This window comes from Sapajus apella, unplaced genomic scaffold (assembly GCF_009761245.1).
Source record: "Sapajus apella isolate SASKATOON/1434 unplaced genomic scaffold, GSC_monkey_1.0 scaffold7, whole genome shotgun sequence".
NCBI classification, from domain to species: Eukaryota; Metazoa; Chordata; class Mammalia; order Primates; family Cebidae; genus Sapajus; species Sapajus apella.
The window spans coordinates 41,024,667-41,045,114 of NW_022436947.1; the positions used below are offsets into that span (position 1 = coordinate 41,024,667).

General features: G+C 34.5%; 1 protein-coding gene across 2 annotated transcripts in view; it reads left to right on the forward strand.

Moving 5' to 3' along the window:
- Positions 1-19,280, forward strand: part of GNAI1 (G protein subunit alpha i1) — an 84,499-nt gene extending 65,219 nt beyond the window's left edge. The window contains exons 5-8 of one of the 2 annotated variants that reach the window (XM_032276429.1): positions 2,483-2,611; positions 11,133-11,262; positions 12,608-12,761; positions 17,203-19,280. In XM_032276429.1, the coding sequence (XP_032132320.1) occupies positions 2,483-2,611; positions 11,133-11,262; positions 12,608-12,761; positions 17,203-17,393 (604 nt within the window). In that variant the 3' untranslated portion in view covers positions 17,394-19,280. The remainder of the gene's footprint in view (positions 1-2,482; positions 2,612-11,132; positions 11,263-12,607; positions 12,762-17,202) is intronic. The other variant, XM_032276430.1, reaches the window with a different exon arrangement.
- Positions 19,281-20,448: the final 1,168 nt, after the last annotated feature.

Sequence of the window (20,448 nt, forward strand, 5' to 3'; positions counted from 1 at the left end):
ATATTCCTTGACACACTGAGTGGTCCTTGCTTTCCAGTTTTAGATACTCCTAATACAATGTACTTTTTCTTCAGCTTTACATTTATTTTGAGATTATTTTATTTCTGTTTATGTTGTGAATATTTGATTGTTTTCTGTCTCTGCCATTATATTGTAAATTCAGTAATGTGTTTTTACCTAATATTGTATTCCCATAGCCTGACACAGTTATCACTCAATATGATCTTGTTTAATAATGAATGAATTAATAAACCACACATCACAAAAGCTAGAAGACAAATTAGAAAAAATTCTTAAAGGAAGAACACAATTCTTAAACCATATTTGCTTTGACACCACCAGCATCTGCAAAGATTTAAGCGGGAATCACTACTATGAGAAGACTGTTTTGAGTTGAGCTCACCAAAAGGAGCTTTTTCAATAATTAAGGGGTGCTACTTGGGAATGACAGATTGAAGTTCTCTTTCTCACCATGTGGGGAAACTTCCAGACCCTCTCAGTCTCTTGTCCAAGACCTTCTCTCCTGTGCACACTACTTGGACATGAGTTAACAAAAACGTAGGCCAGGCATAGTGGCTCATGCCCTTTAATCCCAGCATTTTGGGAGACTGAGGTGAGAGGATCACTTGAGCTCAGGAATTCCAGACCAGCCGGGGCAACATACTGAGACCTTGTCTCTACAAAAAGTAAAAAAAAAAAAAAATTTAGCCAGGCATGTTGGTCCATGCCTGTAGTCCTAGCTACTTGGGAGGCTGAGGCAGGAGTATCGCCCAACCCGAGAAGGTTGAGGCTGTAGTGGGCCATGTCTCTGCCACTGCATTCCAGCCTGGGCGACAGAGCAAGACCATGTCTCAAAGAAAAAAAATTAAAATTACAAAATGAAAAATACGTTGCTTTGGTTTTTCATTATTTTATTTCTAGTGGTTGTGACCTTAAGATGGCACTAATGTGGCTGTTTTTTAGGAATGAAGAAAGTCATAGAAACATTTTTTTCCATAGTGATTAGAGGGCATCTTGATTTATGAGTTCTTGACTAGGGATGGTAAGATGTAGTCAAATTGCCCATTAGGACTGAGTAGCCACAAGTTCACACTTTATATTTGTAATCATTTAAAACAGTCAGAGTTTCTCACAGTGACTGCTTTTCTTCTTTGTCTTACTAAAATATTATTTTTAGAGATTTTTTTAACTATAGCAGTTTTGAGCAAAGAAATCTGTGAGTAATCAGAGTACATTTTAAGTAAGAGTAGCTCATCATTTTAAAGAGGCAGTAAAATCTTGCCATGGCTTGTTTGATTTGTTAAATTGGATTTTCTTACAGTAAACATTTGGAATTAAAAGCACAGAGAAAGTACTGGAGGATTATCAACAATGTGATAATAAGATTCTCTTAAATTCAGTAAATACAATACAGGTAACTCAAGCTGTCATCTCTCTATGTGTTCTAATATAATGAGCACATACATACACTAAACTGTCTAAAACATTTTTTTATTTCTACGTTACCAGCCACCTTATAGTTCTTGTAATAAAAACGCTGTGGTGATACTGTCTATATCAGCTGACCTTAGGACTCATTCCAGACTCCTTATTTAAGGCTCTATATAGCGTATGAGTGGCCTTACTCTCCAACAAAGAACATGCACCTGTTCCCATCTCCATACTGATTTACAGCTTCTCCTGGGGCAATGTCATTCCTTTTTGCCCATCCCGTTATTTATGTTTCTGTTTATACCCCTTACTATCCATGAATCCTTCTTTAATCACCTAGGTCCACATTAATCTCTCCATACTGCACTTTCTGTGAATTACTGACTGTACCATACAATTTGACAAAAAATTAATTTATTCTCTTACATTGAATGGTATGATACCACTACCTTCTTATATCACAACATATATAGCACCAGTGGCAGAGAGTATTACATGAGTGACTAAAATGTGTACTGATTTTCAGAGTAGTAAAGGAGTATGTGCTGTTGTCCCATATGTAACTTAAGACTGGTTGAAAAGAAACTCTCATTCAGCCTTTGGGTAGAGTTTTCATCACTGCTTGCCCCAAAATTAAGATTTTAAAAATCTTTAATAAAAAAGAGTGATGTCTGGATCATAAACACAGTGCTATATCCAAAAAGTGTGATAAAGAATCTAAGAAACAAACTGACAGTGTGCATTCGTTTTTTGTTGTTTTTTTTTAAGCTAGTCTCTTTTCTTTGAATTACTAATAACTGTCTCTAAGAAATAAAGTACACATTTAAAAATACTAAAAGAGCTTTGTGGTTGCAGAGGTGTAAACAGTTTTATTTCCACTGGAGTTATATAAGATACAAGCTTAAACTGGTTTATATCTTTACCCAGAAATTTTAAACCTTTTATTGCTTTCAGATTATTGCATGTATTGAAATGTATTTTAATTTTTGTTTTGGATGATCTTTATTGGCTGTATTTACTATTAACATGTTGTTTTGTTTAATGTTTTCAGCTATTTGAATGACTTGGACAGAATAGCTCAACCAAATTATATCCCGACTCAACAAGATGTTCTTAGAACTAGAGTGAAAACTACAGGAATTGTTGAAACCCATTTTACTTTCAAAGATCTTCATTTTAAGTGAGTAGCTTTGAAACATGATTTCTAAATTTAGATATAAAACATATTGCTTTAGAAATAAAAGGTATTTTAAAAACACCATAAAAGCCATAGAAGAAAAACTAGCCAAAACCATTCAGGACATAGGCATAGGCAAGGACTTCATGACTAAAACACCAAAAACATTGGCAACAAAAGCCAAAATAGACAAATAAGACCTAATTAAACTCCAGAGCTTCTATACAGCAAAAGAAATAATCATTAGAGTGAACTGGCAACCAACAGAATGGGAAAAAATTTTTGCAATCTACCCATCTGACAAAGGGCTAATATCCAGAATCTACAAAGAACTAAAACAGATATACAAGAAAAAAAACCCATCCAAAAGTGGGAGAAGGATATGAACAGACACTTTTTAAAAGAAGACGTTTATGAGGACAACAAACATATGAAAAAATGCTCATCATCACTGATTATTAAAGAAATGCAAAGCAAAACACATTGAGATACCACCTCATGCCAGTTAGAATGATGATCATTAAAAAAATCTGGAGACAACAGATGCTGGAGAGGATGTGGAGAAATAGGAACACTTTACACTGTTGGTGGGAGTGTAAAGTAGTTCAACCATTGTAGAAGATAGTGTGGTGCTTCCTCAAGGACCTAGAAATAGAAATTCCATTTGACCCAGCAATCCCATATGCCCAAAGGATTATAAATCATTCTATTATAAAGGCACATGCACATATATGCTCATTGCAGCACTGTTTACAATAGCAAAGACTTGGAACCAACTCAAATGCCCATTGACGATAGACTGGACAAGGAAAATATGGCACATATACATCGTGGAATACTATGCAGCCATAAAAAACGATGAGGTCGTGCCCTTTTTAGGGACATGGATGAATCTGGAAACCATCATTCTCAGCAAACTGACACAGGAACAGAAAATCAAACACCACATGTTCTCACTCATAGGCGGTTGTTGAACAATGAGAACACAGGGACACAGGGAGGGGAGCATCACACACTGGGATCTATTGGTGGGGCCAAGGGAGGGATAGCACGGTGGGAGGTGGGTGCAGAGGTCAGGGAGGGATAACGTGGAAAAATGCCAGATGTAGGTGACGGGAGGATGGAGGCAGCAAACCGCATTGCCATGTGTTTACCTATGCAACAATCCTGCATGATCTGCACATGTACCCCAGACCCTAAAGTACAATAAAAAAATAAATAAAAGGTATAATAAAAGTTTACAGCATTTTTACAGTTGGTAATTACAGTTAGAAAAAAACTTTCTTCAGATGACTGGACCAAAGAATTTTTGGGTAAAGGAAGTCAAAAAAAAGCATTCCTGAGAGGAATATTTTTATTTAACAAAAACTAGCCAGGCAAATTCCTTTTTGCCTGTAGTTTTTACACTGACTCAAAGTAAGTAGTTTTTGGCTTTTGTTTCTAAACCGAAAATTCTGCGCTAATATACTGTGTTTTTGTTGTGTTGCCATCTATTTTTAGGTAAAAAGAGAACAAGGTTTATGGATAGCATAGATGCTTATTTATAGAAATGTTAAAAAAGGAGCATCTTTAAAATTTTTTTCATGGAAAGTTTTCTTTCATGGAACATATCTTCCCTATGGAAGATTCAGTTTACGCACTATTTCATGATGAGAAATACTCATTTAGTTTAGGGTGTACTGAATATCAGCTTAGTTAGGTCTGTGCAGAAAAGCACTGAATTGTAGCCTTTATAAATGCAAGGGGTCTTGGAGTGCATGTTCTAGTTCCCTCATTTTATGATAAACCAGGCTTAGGAAGGTTCAATAAAACATCACATTCAAATTTACAAAACTGCTTTTCTTTTTTTCCTTTAAATAACTGTTTCCAAGGTATGAGGAAAGTTGTTGGACTTAAACATGACTGAATATATTGTTTTCATTTGCTGATTCTTGTTTTATCTCTACAGCCTTCATGGTCAGCTACTTTAATCTGTTTCCCTTCCATGTCATCTGCTAATGATTACTATAACTTTCTTCTTCTAAAATGCTCCACTTACGCATTTCATTGTTCACTCAAACAAAATTGCCTAAATTAAGTCTATACTGTTATTGGTCATTTCTTAAAGTAATAATTCAATCATGGAAAAAGAAATTATGTAGCCTGTGTAAAGATACATACATACATTAATAACATCACAGGATGGCCTACTGAAACAAAACTTCCTTATTTTCATAGAAAGATAGACAACTGTAGTGTTACTTGATGTAAAAAATTCCAATTAAAAAATGTAGGTGTTTCTTTTTTGCTTCTTAGTATATTATTTGTTTCAGTACATTGAATCTAAATAAAGAGGTTGGCAGAAGTTCTTTTTTTTAAAATCTGCTAGTTTTTTATAATTCACATTCATTTAAAATGTCACATGTCCTAAGTACCAGTTGAGTGTTCAGTTGAAGGAACACCAAACACACCAAACACAAAGCCCTTGATCAGTGTTGGGAGGCCCATCTGAACTCAATGCCTCATTTTTATGAATTCACTAGTAAATAGTCCTGGAAATGAAAATAATAAAAATGCTAGAGTTAAATGAGTGATAGACTTACAGGATTTTGTTGTTGTTGTTCTTTTAACGGGTAGGGATTTTTCTGTTTGTTTTTAACCCAACAAGGTTAAGATTGATTTTAAGGAAGATTGCCACTTCAGTCATGGGTGTCAGTTAGATCCCATCTCACAGCTGCAAAGCTTTATAGATATATTGACCCAAATTGAGCACACTCCAGTTGTCACCACAGAAAATTGGATTAGAAAAGGTGTTTATGATCTGTTTTTCAAGGAAAATTTTAATATTTTATGTTTTTCTAAATTTCAGCTTTTAAATACAATGAAGGATTAGATAAATCATTTATCAGTTTGTGATTTTTTTAAGATTATGTTTAGTGGGGGTTTCTGGTTTCTTTGTAGAAATTCACTCTTTACAAGATTGTGAATATATCTCCTTAACCCAGCTCCATCCCCCCAATACCAAGAAGAATATTTTTAAAAAAACTATTACAAAAGCAAAAATAACAATAAACTGTTACGTCATTCTGTTTGCTGAAAAATAATTTATCTGCATTTGGTTTGCAAACGGAGTGTCCCATATCTTTATTGAAATTATTTTGTCTTTTTTTTTTTTCATTAAAAATTATCTGGTTCAACATAATCATTCTAAATAAATCTTTACTATGAATTATGGATTAGGCTTTTCTTCAGTTAACTCTGTTGCTCTGAATTGGTCATGATAATAAAGCAGAATTTCTAAAATCATCTTGGAAAAAAGATTTCTTGTGAAAAAAATTTATCAGTTCACCTCATAAAGAAAGCTCACTGTTACAATTTGTGAGCACTGTTAAATTATATGCAATGATACTTCTGATTGCTTCCATAAGTATTTTAAATTTAATACATTTGTTACTATCACTTGTCACGGATATATCAGTGGTTCATGTAATTGAATTTACCAGAGAACTAAAGCTTTATTTCAGTTTTTCATGGCTACTTCTCCTGAAAAAACAAACATTGACCTGCTTTCTTAAACAAAGATCTAGGTCATAATTAATTTATCTGGCAACATTAGCTTTGTGTTTTAATGCATGCTGTGGTTTTACATATGCTTCCTCCCCCCCCTTTTCATTTTTTCTAAGAAAAGCCCTCGATGGACATTTTATGCTGCTGTCATTAACTCTTACTGAAAGCATTTACTTTCTTTTAGTCTATTCATTGCTATTTCTATAATATCAAATAAACAAACTCAGTACTCTGATTTCAAGTAATCAGATATGTCTGATCTGGAGAATATTGTCATTTTATCTTAAAACTGTAAGAAATCATTTTATTGACAAGGAAGTTGACTATTAGATTGGGCCTTACAACTTTTTTTTTTTTTTTTTTTTTTTTTTAGCATTCCTTAGATTCTGATTTTGGTTTTGCTCACTTTGTTTTAAATATTATGTTCTAAGGCAAACTTAAATTATGTTCAGGTAGTGGCTTAAGTAGTCTCCCCTTATTTGAGGATTCGCTCCAAGAACCCCTTTGAATGCTTGCAGCTGCTGAGTTACTGAACCCTATATATACCATGTTTCTTCATAGGCATGCATACCTATGATAAAGTTTATAAATTCCGCATAGTAAAAGACTGATAACTAATACTAAAATAGAACAATCATAGCAACATACTATAATTAAAAGTTATGTGAATGTGGTCTTGCTGTCTCAAAATACTGTAATATTTTTGGACCTTGGTTGACCACAGGTAGCTGAAATTGCAGAGAATGAAATCAGGAATAAGTGGGAACTACTATATTTCTAACCAATATTATCTCAGGAGAAAATATGTGGAGTTGGAGTTAGCAAGTAAAGATTCTAGATCTAGGTTCCCCTAATAAGTATTTGGGTAAACCTGGTTAAGCTTCTTAACAGGCTATTACAGTTTTGCTCTGTGTTATAGGCTTAAAAATAAAATGAGTTATTGCCTATGAAAAATGTTGTACAAGTGAGAACTCTATAAATGGTAATAAGTGGCAGTGGCAAATGTTAAAATCAGTTATTTGGTACTTAAGGCAGTCTGACTATATAAAATTCACTTTTCATCTTGGTCAGGTCCACTCTTAAACATTTATTTCAGAACCATACTTTCCATTTTCAAACTTGTCATTTCAACATTCAGCAAATACTGGGATTCAGTAAAGTTGACACTCAGCATTATCCTTCCAGGAGGTTCATTTATCGTACTCCATTTAAGCTTCTTGGTTGAGGTTGATGTAATTTAGTTGCTGTTTTTATTTGCTGACTTAAAGATAAACACAGGTTTGTCAGGAACCTCAGATAAACTTTGTCTTATTTTGCATTTCGAATTCTGTTAAATTACTATCATTGCTACCATATGGTTTCAACTTTGCTTTTTATAGGTTAAATGAGCCTCAGATGAGTGAGAGCAGAAATGTATTTAGAATAATTCTACTGGGAACGCTTGAGTATGGTCATCTTCTGGTTTTTTGGTGCTCTTCATATTGTAATCATTTGTTTAATTTTAACTGCTGAGTAAAATTTCAGTTTCACATTAAAAAAATTATTGGTATTAGCAAATTCAAAATGAGGCAATACAGCATCATAATTTAAGAATTCTTAAATTTCCGTCCCAAAAAAAAAAAAAAAAATTATTAGGGAAATCTTAAATCCATTCTCCAGACAAAAACTATACAGAAAAGGTGTTTACAAATGTTAAGATGTGGCTGGGCGCGATGGCTCATGCCTGTAACCCCAGCACTTTGGGAGGCCAAGGCAGGCGGACCACGAGGTCAGGAGTTCAGTTTCACCAGCCTGGTCAGCAAGGTGAAACCCTGTCTCTACTAAAGATACAAAAAAATGAGCAAGGCGTGATAGCGCACTAAAAAAAAAGAAAAAAAAAAAAAGAATTCTTAGTATCTCTATGTCTAGGTATTTATGGCCAGCGTCTGTGTGGATTATTTTGCTTTAATAAAAGAATCAGCAATTTCATTTTATTTTTTTAATTTTTTTTTTGCCAAATATAGAGTTAAAGCGTTCTTTCTACCCTAAAATTATAATATGAGATAAATTTCTATTTCATTTCTATAGTACTATAAATGTGTTATGGATTTTGGAATACAACATCCAGTTTATGAGTTTGATATCCATATATGGTTAGCTAGCTTTGTAGCAGTTGGTTTGGGTGACAGGGGTGTTAGATGCTAGTCTGAGGCATAAATCAGCACATCTCAGCATGTCCGACATCTCCTTCTACTCCACTCTTCAGAATCCCTAAGAAAACTCAAATTCATTTCCTATGTGATGTTGGTTTAAACTCTCATCATTTCATATGAAAGATAACATACTATGTTTTTACTCTTTTTTAATAGAAGTTCAGGACTTAACAGTATATAAAATAAGATATTTCTAATATAGGCGTAGAGGAATGAATAATGCTTGTACATTTTTATCTACCATTATATGGAAAATGAAAGTAGTGATAAAACTTAGTGTTTCCTCTGGTTGTTACCTTCATTTAGCTCTCTCTGAATTCCAACAAACTTAAGTAGTTTGATCATTTGTAATATCAATTCTCAGTCATTGTTGCTTCTGGATTAATTAATTGGCTTGGGAATTAATTGATTCTCAAAACGATGGCGCCCAGACTAGCAACATCTGACTCCTAATATTCTGAATCACACCCAAGTTTGCGAACCACTAGCTTAGACTTCGAGTTCTTTCCATGACCATTCTCTACCTATCATCCCATGTCCTCCTTCCCTGTGTGTGTCTGGTTCCATTTAGCTTATAGTTCATTTTTTAGTTTATCTCTTCAACTCTCATTTTACTAATCAGCGAAGAGGAAACTGCAGCCTCCTACACTTTGCTTGCAGATTTCCTCAGCTAAATGTTGAAGTTCATTGCTTAGAAGTTGCACCTTCCACCCAGCACTGGCATACAGTTCAGCCAGCTGTTTGCCGCTTTATAACAAGGACTGTCTTTCCTGTAGTATATGATAACATGTTTTCATTTCCTTCTGAGGCCTCCTTTAACATTCATATATCAACCAACATTCTGTCCACAATGATACGTGTATTCTCAAAGACAACAGAAGCTTCTTTCCAGTTGTATTTCCATCTGAGCTCTTACGTCTTTCTCCCAATTTCTACCAGCAGTCTTTTCAAGACAATCTAGTTTTCCTGTCTGTCAAATGCTTAAATTTTCTTCCACCTCCTACATATTACGCAATTCTCAAGTCACTTCCATGTTTTTAGGTATTTGTTAGAGTAGCACCTCACTCTCGGCGCTAAAAGTTGTATCAGTCAGTATTCGCCAGAAAAACAGATCCATTAGTTTATGTTTATTTAAAGGAATTGGTTTATGGGATTATGAAGGCTAGCAAGCCTGAAGTTTGTAGGGTAGGTCAGCAAACATGGACATGAGTTGTCATCACGTTGTTGAGGAAGAATTACATTTTCTTCTGGGAAACCTCAGTTTTTGCCAGTTTTGGCCTGTGGAGTGATTGAGGCCTGTTAAATTATTGAGGACAGTCTCCATTACTGATTATAGATGTTAACCATTTCTATAAAATACCTTCACAAGAACATCTGAAGTGTTTGATGAAATAAAACCTAGATAAATGTATGATGGCATAGCCAAGGTAACACACAGAACTATACCGTCACAGAGAGAAAATGTGAGCTAGGGTCATTTGGGTTGTTATTTATATCTGCTGTTGGATGGACAGGGTATATGTAACATCTAACCAGAGAAGTTATCTAAGATATGCTATCTTTTCAGTCAAGTTATTTTCAAATTGTGTTCCTGGGAATTTTAGCAAATGGTAACCCAATTTAAATCATTTTAATGTACTATCATTTATTTTATTCTTGTTAGATCTTTGTTACCAGCTATGCTTTTTACATCTTAACTCTGATTTATTTTGTGGTAGAAACATTTTGTTATATTGCTTACCTGAATTTAATGAACAGTTTACTAGCTAAACCAAAAGAATGAAGCCCGCTTAAATGATGATAAAAATAACAATACTAGTTGATGTACTCAGATTTGGTTTATAGGCCAGTACTGCTCTGTAGGGAAAATTCTTTTTGCCTGGGAATTAAATAGGAACTATTTTAATTAGTGCACCATCTAGATAAATGGAGCCTTTAAAAATGTACCAGTTCGCATAGTGTTTTCATTATATAAGTGGTTATTTCTAGGTTGCATAATATAGTCTATGCAAATTTTAACTTTTGCTTAGCTTTATAAAGTCTTACAAGAGAAAAAGAATAGACTATTGCCTTTATATTGTTTGATTTTGCTGCTGCTTTGTTCACTAACCTACAGTGGTTCACTATTGTATATTGTGTAAAAATTGAGGATTTTTTCATTCTAAATGTTAAGGCCATTCAATAGGATCACTTATTTTATATTTCAGTTCCCTCATTTTGTAACGTATCATGATTTTACTTTTTATGCAAACCTGTTTTACCCTATCTGAATTTTATTTGCTTGCCCTACATTTTCTTACCTGGAATGATTTCTTCTTTACATCAAAGCACTGCTTATTACTTCTGAGCCAAAACGACATATTGTAGTAGGAGGAGAGAAGGTCTCTGTTCTCTGCCTTCAATGTTCCGTGACTGTGGCAAATGGAATATTTACTCTTTGATCTCTGCATTCCCCAGTTGCTTCATGTGACTTCTCAGTATTTACACATAATGTAGTCCATTCATTTGTGTTTGCTTTAATGTTCTAAGTGTTCTCGTGTGTTAATGTCTAGTTTTTTTTTTTTTTTTAGGGTATTTTTGTTTTGCTTTTGTTTTAGAGATAAACCAGCAGTTCTTTTTCCCCTTTTGAGAAGTCCAGTTTGCGACACTGTTTTCCTCCCATAAAGTCCTTCTCTCCTTCCTTTCATCACACATTTCCACAACTATTCGGAGCTTTTTGGTTAGCATTAAAGAACTCCTGGGAGCTTTTTGAACATTTAATGTGATGTCAACTCGTTTCTTAACAGAATGTTTGATGTGGGAGGTCAGCGATCTGAGCGGAAGAAGTGGATTCATTGCTTCGAAGGAGTGACAGCGATCATCTTCTGTGTAGCACTGAGTGACTACGACCTGGTTCTAGCTGAAGATGAAGAAATGGCAAGTAGAACTACTTTAAGAGTTGAGCTTGAAACATGAAGAGCTGAAGATGCTGCCAAGAATTTTTCTAAGAAAAATTCTTAAGAAATTCTTTCTAATGTCTATAATAATTTTAAAGTACAGGGTCTTTCCTCTAACTTTTCTATTTGTGTAATAAAAGAGAAATAAACTAGAGAAGCACAGGTGGATCTCGAGGAAAAGGAAAACATGGAGTCAATGTCATGTCAACCCCGTAAGCTTAAGGATGCATTTCTGTATCTAATATCTACATAGCAAAAGGAAATATAGTTACATAGTAGTCCAAGGTTTCCTTTTCTTAATTTGTTACTTCTGTTTGTAAATTTAGTAAATCTTTAATATATGTTATGCTTTGTTGCTGCCCTGTAATTTTTAGATATGTTTCAGTGTACCATCAACATGGGGGAAATGTTTTTAAATAGAAATGCGTAAAACGTTGTCATTTTAAGTTAACTTTGCTACATAGTGGGGAAAAAGAAGTAGAAATGTCAGTTTTGTACGGCTTACCCTTGAACAACAGGGGTTTAAGCTGCATGGGTCTACTTATATGAGATTTTTTTCAATCAAGCACATTAATGGGATGCGAAACCTGAGGATACAAAGAGCCAGCTTTTCCTATATAGCAGGTTTTTCAACTCCTGAACTTTAGTATATGCAGATTTTGGTACCCTTGGAGGGTCTTTGTACCAGTCCCCGAGTATACTGAGGGACGATTGTATTTTTAAAAGCAAGTATATGAATTATAGTGCAGTAGGTGCAGTGCAACACCACATGTTCATTCTCTCATTTCAGCACTATAAAATGTATCAGTGCCCTCTTTGAGCACAGATCCTGGAAGGTCAAGAAACAGGAATTGGAAGTGTCCTTCCAATATTTATATTTAATATAATATTTAGAGTATTGGGCTAATTGGGTCTTAGCTTGTTCAACTTAATTTATTAATCTTTAAAAACCTTGATTTATCTTTTAATGGAAGCTAAGATGAAATGAACTCTATGACAATGCCATTTCTTTTCACATGTTCACACTTCACAGCCCTAGAGTACAACGACCAGTAGCAGGATGTTCCCTGGCACAGTGCATGACATGTAGTGGGCACTCAGCAAGTGAAAGTTGACTGCAAAAAGTGATGAAAGTTGATTAGACACTTATCTCACCTAAAGTGAAAGTGTGTTTGTTCTGAAATGGCAGAAATGTATTTTTGTGATATGTTTTATACTTTTCAACAGACCAAACTCTGTTTTATTACAACACCTATTATTTTTTAAAATAGTCCTCAAAAATCCTTTCTGTTAGTGACAAATTGTTGTTTTTTTTTCTGTTACAGAATCGAATGCATGAAAGCATGAAGTTGTTCGACAGCATATGTAACAACAAGTGGTTTACAGATACATCTATTATACTTTTTCTAAACAAGAAGGATCTCTTTGAGGAAAAAATCAAAAAGAGCCCTCTCACTATATGCTATCCAGAATATGCAGGTATCTTACTTTTCTGGGAATAACTTGTCAAGTTACATATTTCTAAGTGAAACTTCCCCTAAGACAAGAATTCAGTAGTTAATTTGAATCTATTGGCCTAGTGATTCTTACAACTTTAAGGGATATTATTTATCAAACTTCATTTGAGCACAGATATTTCCTTAAGATGTGGACGAAATTACTGAACATAATGTATTTATTTTATGGAAAAGCTGTTAGATAATTTTTAGTGATGACTCCAAGTTAAAATATTAATTCTTTAAATCCAGTTAACAGATTTTATGTCAGGTACTGTGTGATGTACAATGAATAAGACATGTCTCTGTTCACCGTCTAATTTCAAAGACAGACACGCTTAAAAAACAACAAGTAATAGCAGTGCAATCTACTGCTAAAATACGACATGAACATTATTGTAAGGAGGAAAATAAAGATGGAATCGGTGAAGCAGCTAACTCGCCCAGAATGGCAGGCAAGGTTTCACAAGAAGCCTGATTTGGTAATGAGACTGTTAATGGTAACTTTAATTTTACTACGATGGAAAATTTCCTTGAGTGAGAAAGGTAGACCTGAAGTACAGTCCTCACTTTTCCATAATTAGCTTTTTGATCTTGAACAAGGCAGTTAGTTCACCTAGGTCTCAGTATTTCATCTGTGCAGTCAGGAGTTGGGCTGAAACATTGGTTTTAGTTCAGTTCCTTGGAGCACCTCCTGGGTTGCTGTTGAAGGTGGAGATGAGGGAGGGAACAGAACTAATTACTGCTCCCCCACCCACCACCTTATCACTTTTTCATTAGAGTAACTCAGTTTTCATCTGGTTTACGTATCAAGCGGAGTAAGATTTTATTTTAGTGAAGAGCACTCAATATGCCTTAAAAAACAGGGAGTTTGTCTATGACTGGTTTATGTAATCTCCAAATCTAGATAGTTTGAAGTGTTTACTTACTCTCACCCCACTCCTTTTTTTTTTAAAGTCTCAAAAATTGGTTTCTTCATAAACAAAATTTTCCTCAGTCTTATGTTGAGTAAATTGTAAGATGAGTATTTACTGCCATTTACAGGAAATGTTAAGACAATACTGTGATGTCAGTGCTCTGGTATCCCCACCCATACAGATGAGAATACCAGGGGTTAATGAAGCCAGAATTCCATTCCAGACCCAAGTCCATTGTTCTCCTGCTCCTAGACCATTAACAACTAGGCTGCATTTAATGAAATACTCACTGGAACCAAAAGGGGAGGGCTATTTGGTAAATACAATCATGTCACTTATTGTTATAGCTCTTTTTGTGTACTGTGAAGTTATGCTTCCAGTTCAAAATAATTTCACACAGTTGCTTACTTTAAAACTTTGCTTTCTTTTTGAAAGTCATAGTCCTAAATCACCATACTCCTAAATCGCCATAAGCATTTTCTGTGCTTATTAGGAATAGATTGAAGTTATCCAGAATCAAGATGGCTTAATTTTTCCCTTATTTGAATATATTTTTCAGTGTATTTTTTATCATTTTCTATGGTGTGGCCATTTTTGTGTTAATTCATATTACCAGATTCCCCAAATGAATCCATAAATATTATATACTTAAGGATTTCAGAGCAACTAAGGATACGCATGTTAGCTCTTCCTTTGCCAAGTAGACAGTGTGTTTAGGAATTTTTGCTTGTGCTTTGCTTAAGTTAATACGAATACCTGATTTCAAAATCTTTGCACAAAAAGAATATTACATAATTCTTTCACATCCCCAGAGTTAAGATTATTATTTAAGATCTCCATTACATGCCCGAAGTATTGATTCAGTGCCTTCTTGCTTCAGCCTCAACTCTGTTTCCTATGGCTGTGGAAGAACCCTGTGTAGCCCTTAAACAACTCACTTGATTTGTCTCCAGCCTGTCTGCTCCTGTGTTGTCCTTCTCCTCCTCTTCTTTTTACTGTATGTTGCCACTTCACCAGCTTCATCTGCAGTCATGTCATCTTAACTCTCTATCCTTTCATAGTCATATCTATTCTCAATAGGTTAAATGTTGTGGTCAGCCCTAATTTCTCTCTGGAGCCTTAGGTTTGTATTACCAACTGCTTGAACATACATGCTTTGTTGTCTGTTTGTTTGTTTGTTAGCACCCAAAGCTCAAACAGAACTCTTTTCTTTTTTTTTTTTTTTTTTCCCCTCTCAGCTTTCCTGTCTTTCCTTTTTGATTGTGTCATCAGCCTCCCAGTTCTTCATTTTTGAACCTGGTTATCACCTACTTACCTTTGTTCAGGACAATTCTATCACCTATTTTAAAAAATCTATCATATTTACTCTCTTGTCCCTGCTTTGCCATTCTTTTCTTAAGACTTAAAATCAGATTGAAGAATGTTTATTCATACATGTTGTAGCTTTTAGGGTAATCTGGCTAGCTGCCTAGGATATATAGAGCAAATTGACTTATGCACTGAATGTAAGCTGTTCGGCTGAAATGTATTTTAATTTAGCAGTTGCATTAGCTTCTGTGGGCCAACAAGATGCTGTTGATTGCTTTAAAATTTTGGAGAACAAAACTTACTATAAAACTTCTATTTAATAAAATTTGATTTTTAAAAGTATATGATTGCTAGTGATATAAAAGAGTTAAATGTAAACTTACTCAAAGACTATAGCTTTATTACCTTTTTATCCCTAATAAAAATCTCATAATCTATGCTGTCATAGCACATTAAATAACATTCCTGTGGGCATTCGTCACATTGTATTATATTGGATTCTGTAAGCTATAAAAGGAGTGTAGGGGCTGGTGGGATATGATGTTTACTCTTAAGAGTTCACATTCTGGTTTAGGAGACTGAACACTGAAAAAGAATTTAAGTTTGTATAAAGCAGTGTAACAAAAACTGATAAAGTTATTTCTAGAAGGAGGAAAAAGTTTTTAAGTGATAGGGAACCCAGCTAGATTTGAATAATTAGGAAAAGTTACATGGAGTGCCAATTTTGAGCAAATGTGAAGGCAAGCAGAGATCTCAGCCGGTGAAGTAGAGTGAAGAGGAAGTACTGCAGTACCACAGCTGGCAGTTTGCATATTGGGTCCTCACGACGTGGGGTGAGTGCCAGTGTGGAGGAGAGGATCTTAGAATGGCACTGAAGGGTAGGCTGGGTAGTAGAGGACCTTGAAAGCCTGGCAGATAATTTTGGATTATTGCTACAAAAGAGGGGTTTAGATAATTATTTTCCAAATGAAATTTGATTTTTTGTCATTGAAGCTTTACACATGCCATTACATTATATACATTAATGTATATTACAGTATTATGTACATACATACATACGTACACACACACCCTCAGCATAAGTGCATTTTTAAAGGTGAGCATGCTAATATCTACCACTCAGGTCAAGAAACCAAACAGCTTCAGGACACCAGAAAGCCCCATCATGCCTCCTCTCAGTCTTAACCAGTCAAACCCTCCCCCCAACACACACGTACACACTCAAACCCCATATACACACACAGAGTAATCACTGATTCCTCACGGATAATCACTGAAGACCTTAATAAAGAAAGCACACAAAGGAAATATACACCCACTTCACATGTGCCACAGATAATATTAATTGGTGAAGCTTTTGTCCTTACCAATTCATTTTCAGATATTGTTGGATCATACAGTATATGATCTTTTTGCATCTAGCTTCTTCTGTTCAATAGTATGCTTATGAAATTAATTTATGTTATTGAGTATAGCAGTAGTACTTTCATTCTCATTTATTATATGTCTTCAGTGATATACAGTTCTGTCAAGTGTACATCCAGAAACTAAATTGTGGGGTCAGTGCGTGTGAGTGGTTATCTTTAGATATTGCCAATTTCTGGAGGGTTTGTACTCAGAGGAAGCCTTTAGTCAGTAACCTGAGAGCTGGAGTGTGTCATTCACTTTTTGGTAACCTCATACTCCTAAACATGATTGTAGACCTTGGTACAATTTTTGAATAAAGAAAAAAGAGTGAAGAATGCTAATTAAGATATATATAGAAAAGGGAGGTAAAAATACTGATCAGCATTCAGCCAACATTTCTTGATCTACCATTGGGCCAAAACTGAAATAGCTTGCTGTCATCAAGCAGCTGAATTGGGGTGTAGAGAACAAAGGGTAAGAGGGAAAAAGATCTGGCATTTGGAGATCGAGGCAGGAATAAAGATCATGATGAACATGGAATGCCATGTAGAGGAAACTTTTTGTTTAAATTTAGGGATAACTTACAGTCATTAAAGGTAATTAACATGGAGTGTTTTTCATTTAGAATAAATAGTCTCTCCCATTCTAGAAGGGAAAGCACAGTTAAGGAGTCCATGAATGAAACTGTATGAAACTGACTTCAGTTTGATATGTGTGAAACTGAATTCAATATTTTAAGCAGTATACTTGTTATTTTAGCTTTTTGCATTATGTTTCCTTTTTCCACCTCAGGATCAAACACATATGAAGAGGCAGCTGCATATATTCAATGTCAGTTTGAAGACCTCAATAAAAGAAAGGACACAAAGGAAATTTACACCCACTTCACATGTGCCACAGATACTAAGAATGTGCAGTTTGTTTTTGATGCCGTAACAGATGTCATCATAAAAAATAATCTAAAAGATTGTGGTCTCTTCTAAGTTTTGCAGTTAATGGTAAAATGCATTTTCAAACCAAATGAGTACTTATATATGGATCTCTGTAGACTAGAGTCTTGCAGCAACACAGAATGTAATATAAGGCAAATGCATCTGGGACCTGACCAAAGTTGCTCTGTTTTTGTTTTTTTAACTGAAAGTAACAGAAGGACCTTCCTTAAATGTGACAGATGGTCATGCAGTGTGAAACTGAAGGACAGTGTTAAAGCTGGGCTCTAGTATATTGATGATTTCTGCATAAGTGTAAATATGCAAATGTATGTATACATGTATTTATGACTTTAGTTTTTGATATTATTTTTAGGTTTTAAGAGTGGCAACTTAGGATTCTAGGGTGATGGCTTTGGAAATAACATAAATATTCCTTGTACTGAACGACAGGCTATTACTATGTTTGCCAGTTTTAAGCAGCTTTATTTATGTTCGTGTCCTGTAAATTTTTAAGTACAGTAATTAATATTAGGAAACATTACAGCCCTTATCTTGATTATATGTATACTTGTATTAATAAAAATGTTATTCGTACAAACATTGCACAGACTATTTTAATAACTTGATTTGTTCTTTAAATTCTATGTGTTTTATTGAAATGTTCTTAAGATGAATATACATGCCTTTGGATCAATTATTTAAACATTGTATGCATTTTGATTTTTCCTACTTTAAGAAAATAAAATAATTTCATTTTACATTAGATTCCACATTAGATTTGGTTTGAAAAACTAAAATTTCAGATTTTTGAGGATAGACTCTCCTAGACTTATTGTAAACACTTAGTTTTTATTCACTGTTTTTCACTCTGAATTTTAATATTTGGCTGATATTAATGCGTCGCCTCAAAGGTGATGTCATATTAATTTTTATACACTTTAAATAACTACATTTTTGTTTTTCACTGAGTTTGGAGGGATCCTAAGAGCATTTTTGTGGGTAAAAAACCTGTGGGCATAATGAATTTTGAGACATTCATTTGTGTTTTTCCCTTGAGGAGTCTCTGGTACCTAGCATACATAATAGCTCCTGTTTAGAAGATAATAAGAAGGATCTTTGAATACTCTCTATTGCTGATGTAATGCAATATTTAAATTCATACATATAACTAGTTTCAAATGTAATTATCACACTATGTTAAAATTACTTTTTTCCCTTAGATTTTCAAATTTCTCCACTTGCTTGAGTTTTTATTTCTTTTTCAATTATACTATCATTTCTGAGAATGAAATGGACAATTACACTTAGAAAATGAGTAATAGTATTTAATAAGTCAGTGACTATATGTATGCTCAAATAAGTATTACATATCAGCTAGATGTTGAGCTTTAATAGAATAATTTTCTTTTGATTATTCATGATGTGTCATCTCTGTGACCTTGTTTCAGCAAAATGAACAGCACTCCCCACCAAACCTCCCTTTTTTTACATCTTGGAAAAAGTTAGTCTTTCAGTACGCGTTGTTGGTAAGTAGTTTCTAAGTTATGTGTTGTCACTGGGTTGAAGTATGTTTGTTAAAGTATGTGTGTATATGTATGTAACCATAAACTATAGTCATATCTGTTTCATTTTGAGGATTTTCTCCTTTGTAATGTAAAGAAATTCGAAGTTGTCAAAGTTCCTTAAATGTGTTAGATTCTTTATGTGCCTTTCATGAAAGATATGTTTTCATTAATTTTACTGATGGACCTGTAATATCCACATTGTGAAGCTGTGTATGAAATTCAAGTATAATATGAATAAATTTGAATCATGAGAAATATGGGTTGAAAAGCCACAAAGAAGCACATATTGGTGACCATCGTTAATGAAATCCTGAACTTTATTCTGTGTAATTGTGTTAACTAATCCTAATAAATTTAAATTTTTAAAATTTTATAAACCTATTGGCTAAGTACATTTTTGATTGGAATTTAAGTATCAGTCTGTTTTCTCTTCATTTCTTCTTTTTCTATGCTCTGTTTACAATTTCAGCTACTCCAGAAGCTCCAGTTTTCCCTGCTACAAGTTATGAGATGTGATGCCACATTTGGAATTGCCTGCTTGATATCCCTTTCTGAGAATTCATTCCCTGCTTTAACTTATTATATTCAAAACTAAATTTATCATCATTCTTCCCTTAAACTAGTTCTAACCCCTGACTTTGCCTTTTTACCTGCTAAGTACCATCATTATTTATTCCTTCAATGGGGAACTGTTCAGCCATTTGGAACTTTTTTTTTTTTTACTTTAAGTTCTGGGATACATGTGCAGAACGTGCAGGTTTGTTACATAGGTATACATGTGCCATGGTAGTTTGCTGCACCTATGAACCTGTCATGTAGGTTTTAAGCCCCACATGCATTAGGTAGAACTCTTCCTATTCCTCATCTCCATTTCAATTTACTGACAATTCTACAATGCCTTACATCTGTTTGTTTGTTTACCTTTCTGTTCCTGTTACTACCTACTGAATTTCAGTCTTTGCTAAACTTCTTCATGAAATGGCTTATTAATTAAATTCCTCATCTCCCATTTCTCTCTTCTCAAAAAACCCAGGTTAGCTATCCCAACGTAGAACTGTGGCCCTATTGCCTTTTGTGCCTTGATCTGCATTGGCTCTGATTTGTCAATAAAATTAAACATAAGTTAGCCTCCCATTTAATGCTCTTCATCACCTGGGGTCTCTTCACTACTTCCTCATTCCTTTCTACACTTTATTCAAATAGTGTCCTGTGCATAGCCTGTGCTTTCTTCCAAGTACTGTATTACATACTACATGTGATATGCTTATAGCAGTGCCTAGACTGTGGGAAGTGTTCATTTGTGTCTGTCAGTGTTATTTTTATTAGCCCACTTTTAAAATTCTGTGTAAAATTTATTTGCACTTTTAAATTTGGTTTGTGATACCTCTTTTAGACTCCTCTGGCATCTGTTCTTCAGGGTACTCTTTTGGAAACTACATGGTTCTGGTAGAGCTGCCAGTCACATTTCTCACTCTGTCTATAGGATCGGACCTGACCAATCCGACTACTGCAGCACTGGACAAGTGAACCAATCATCGTCC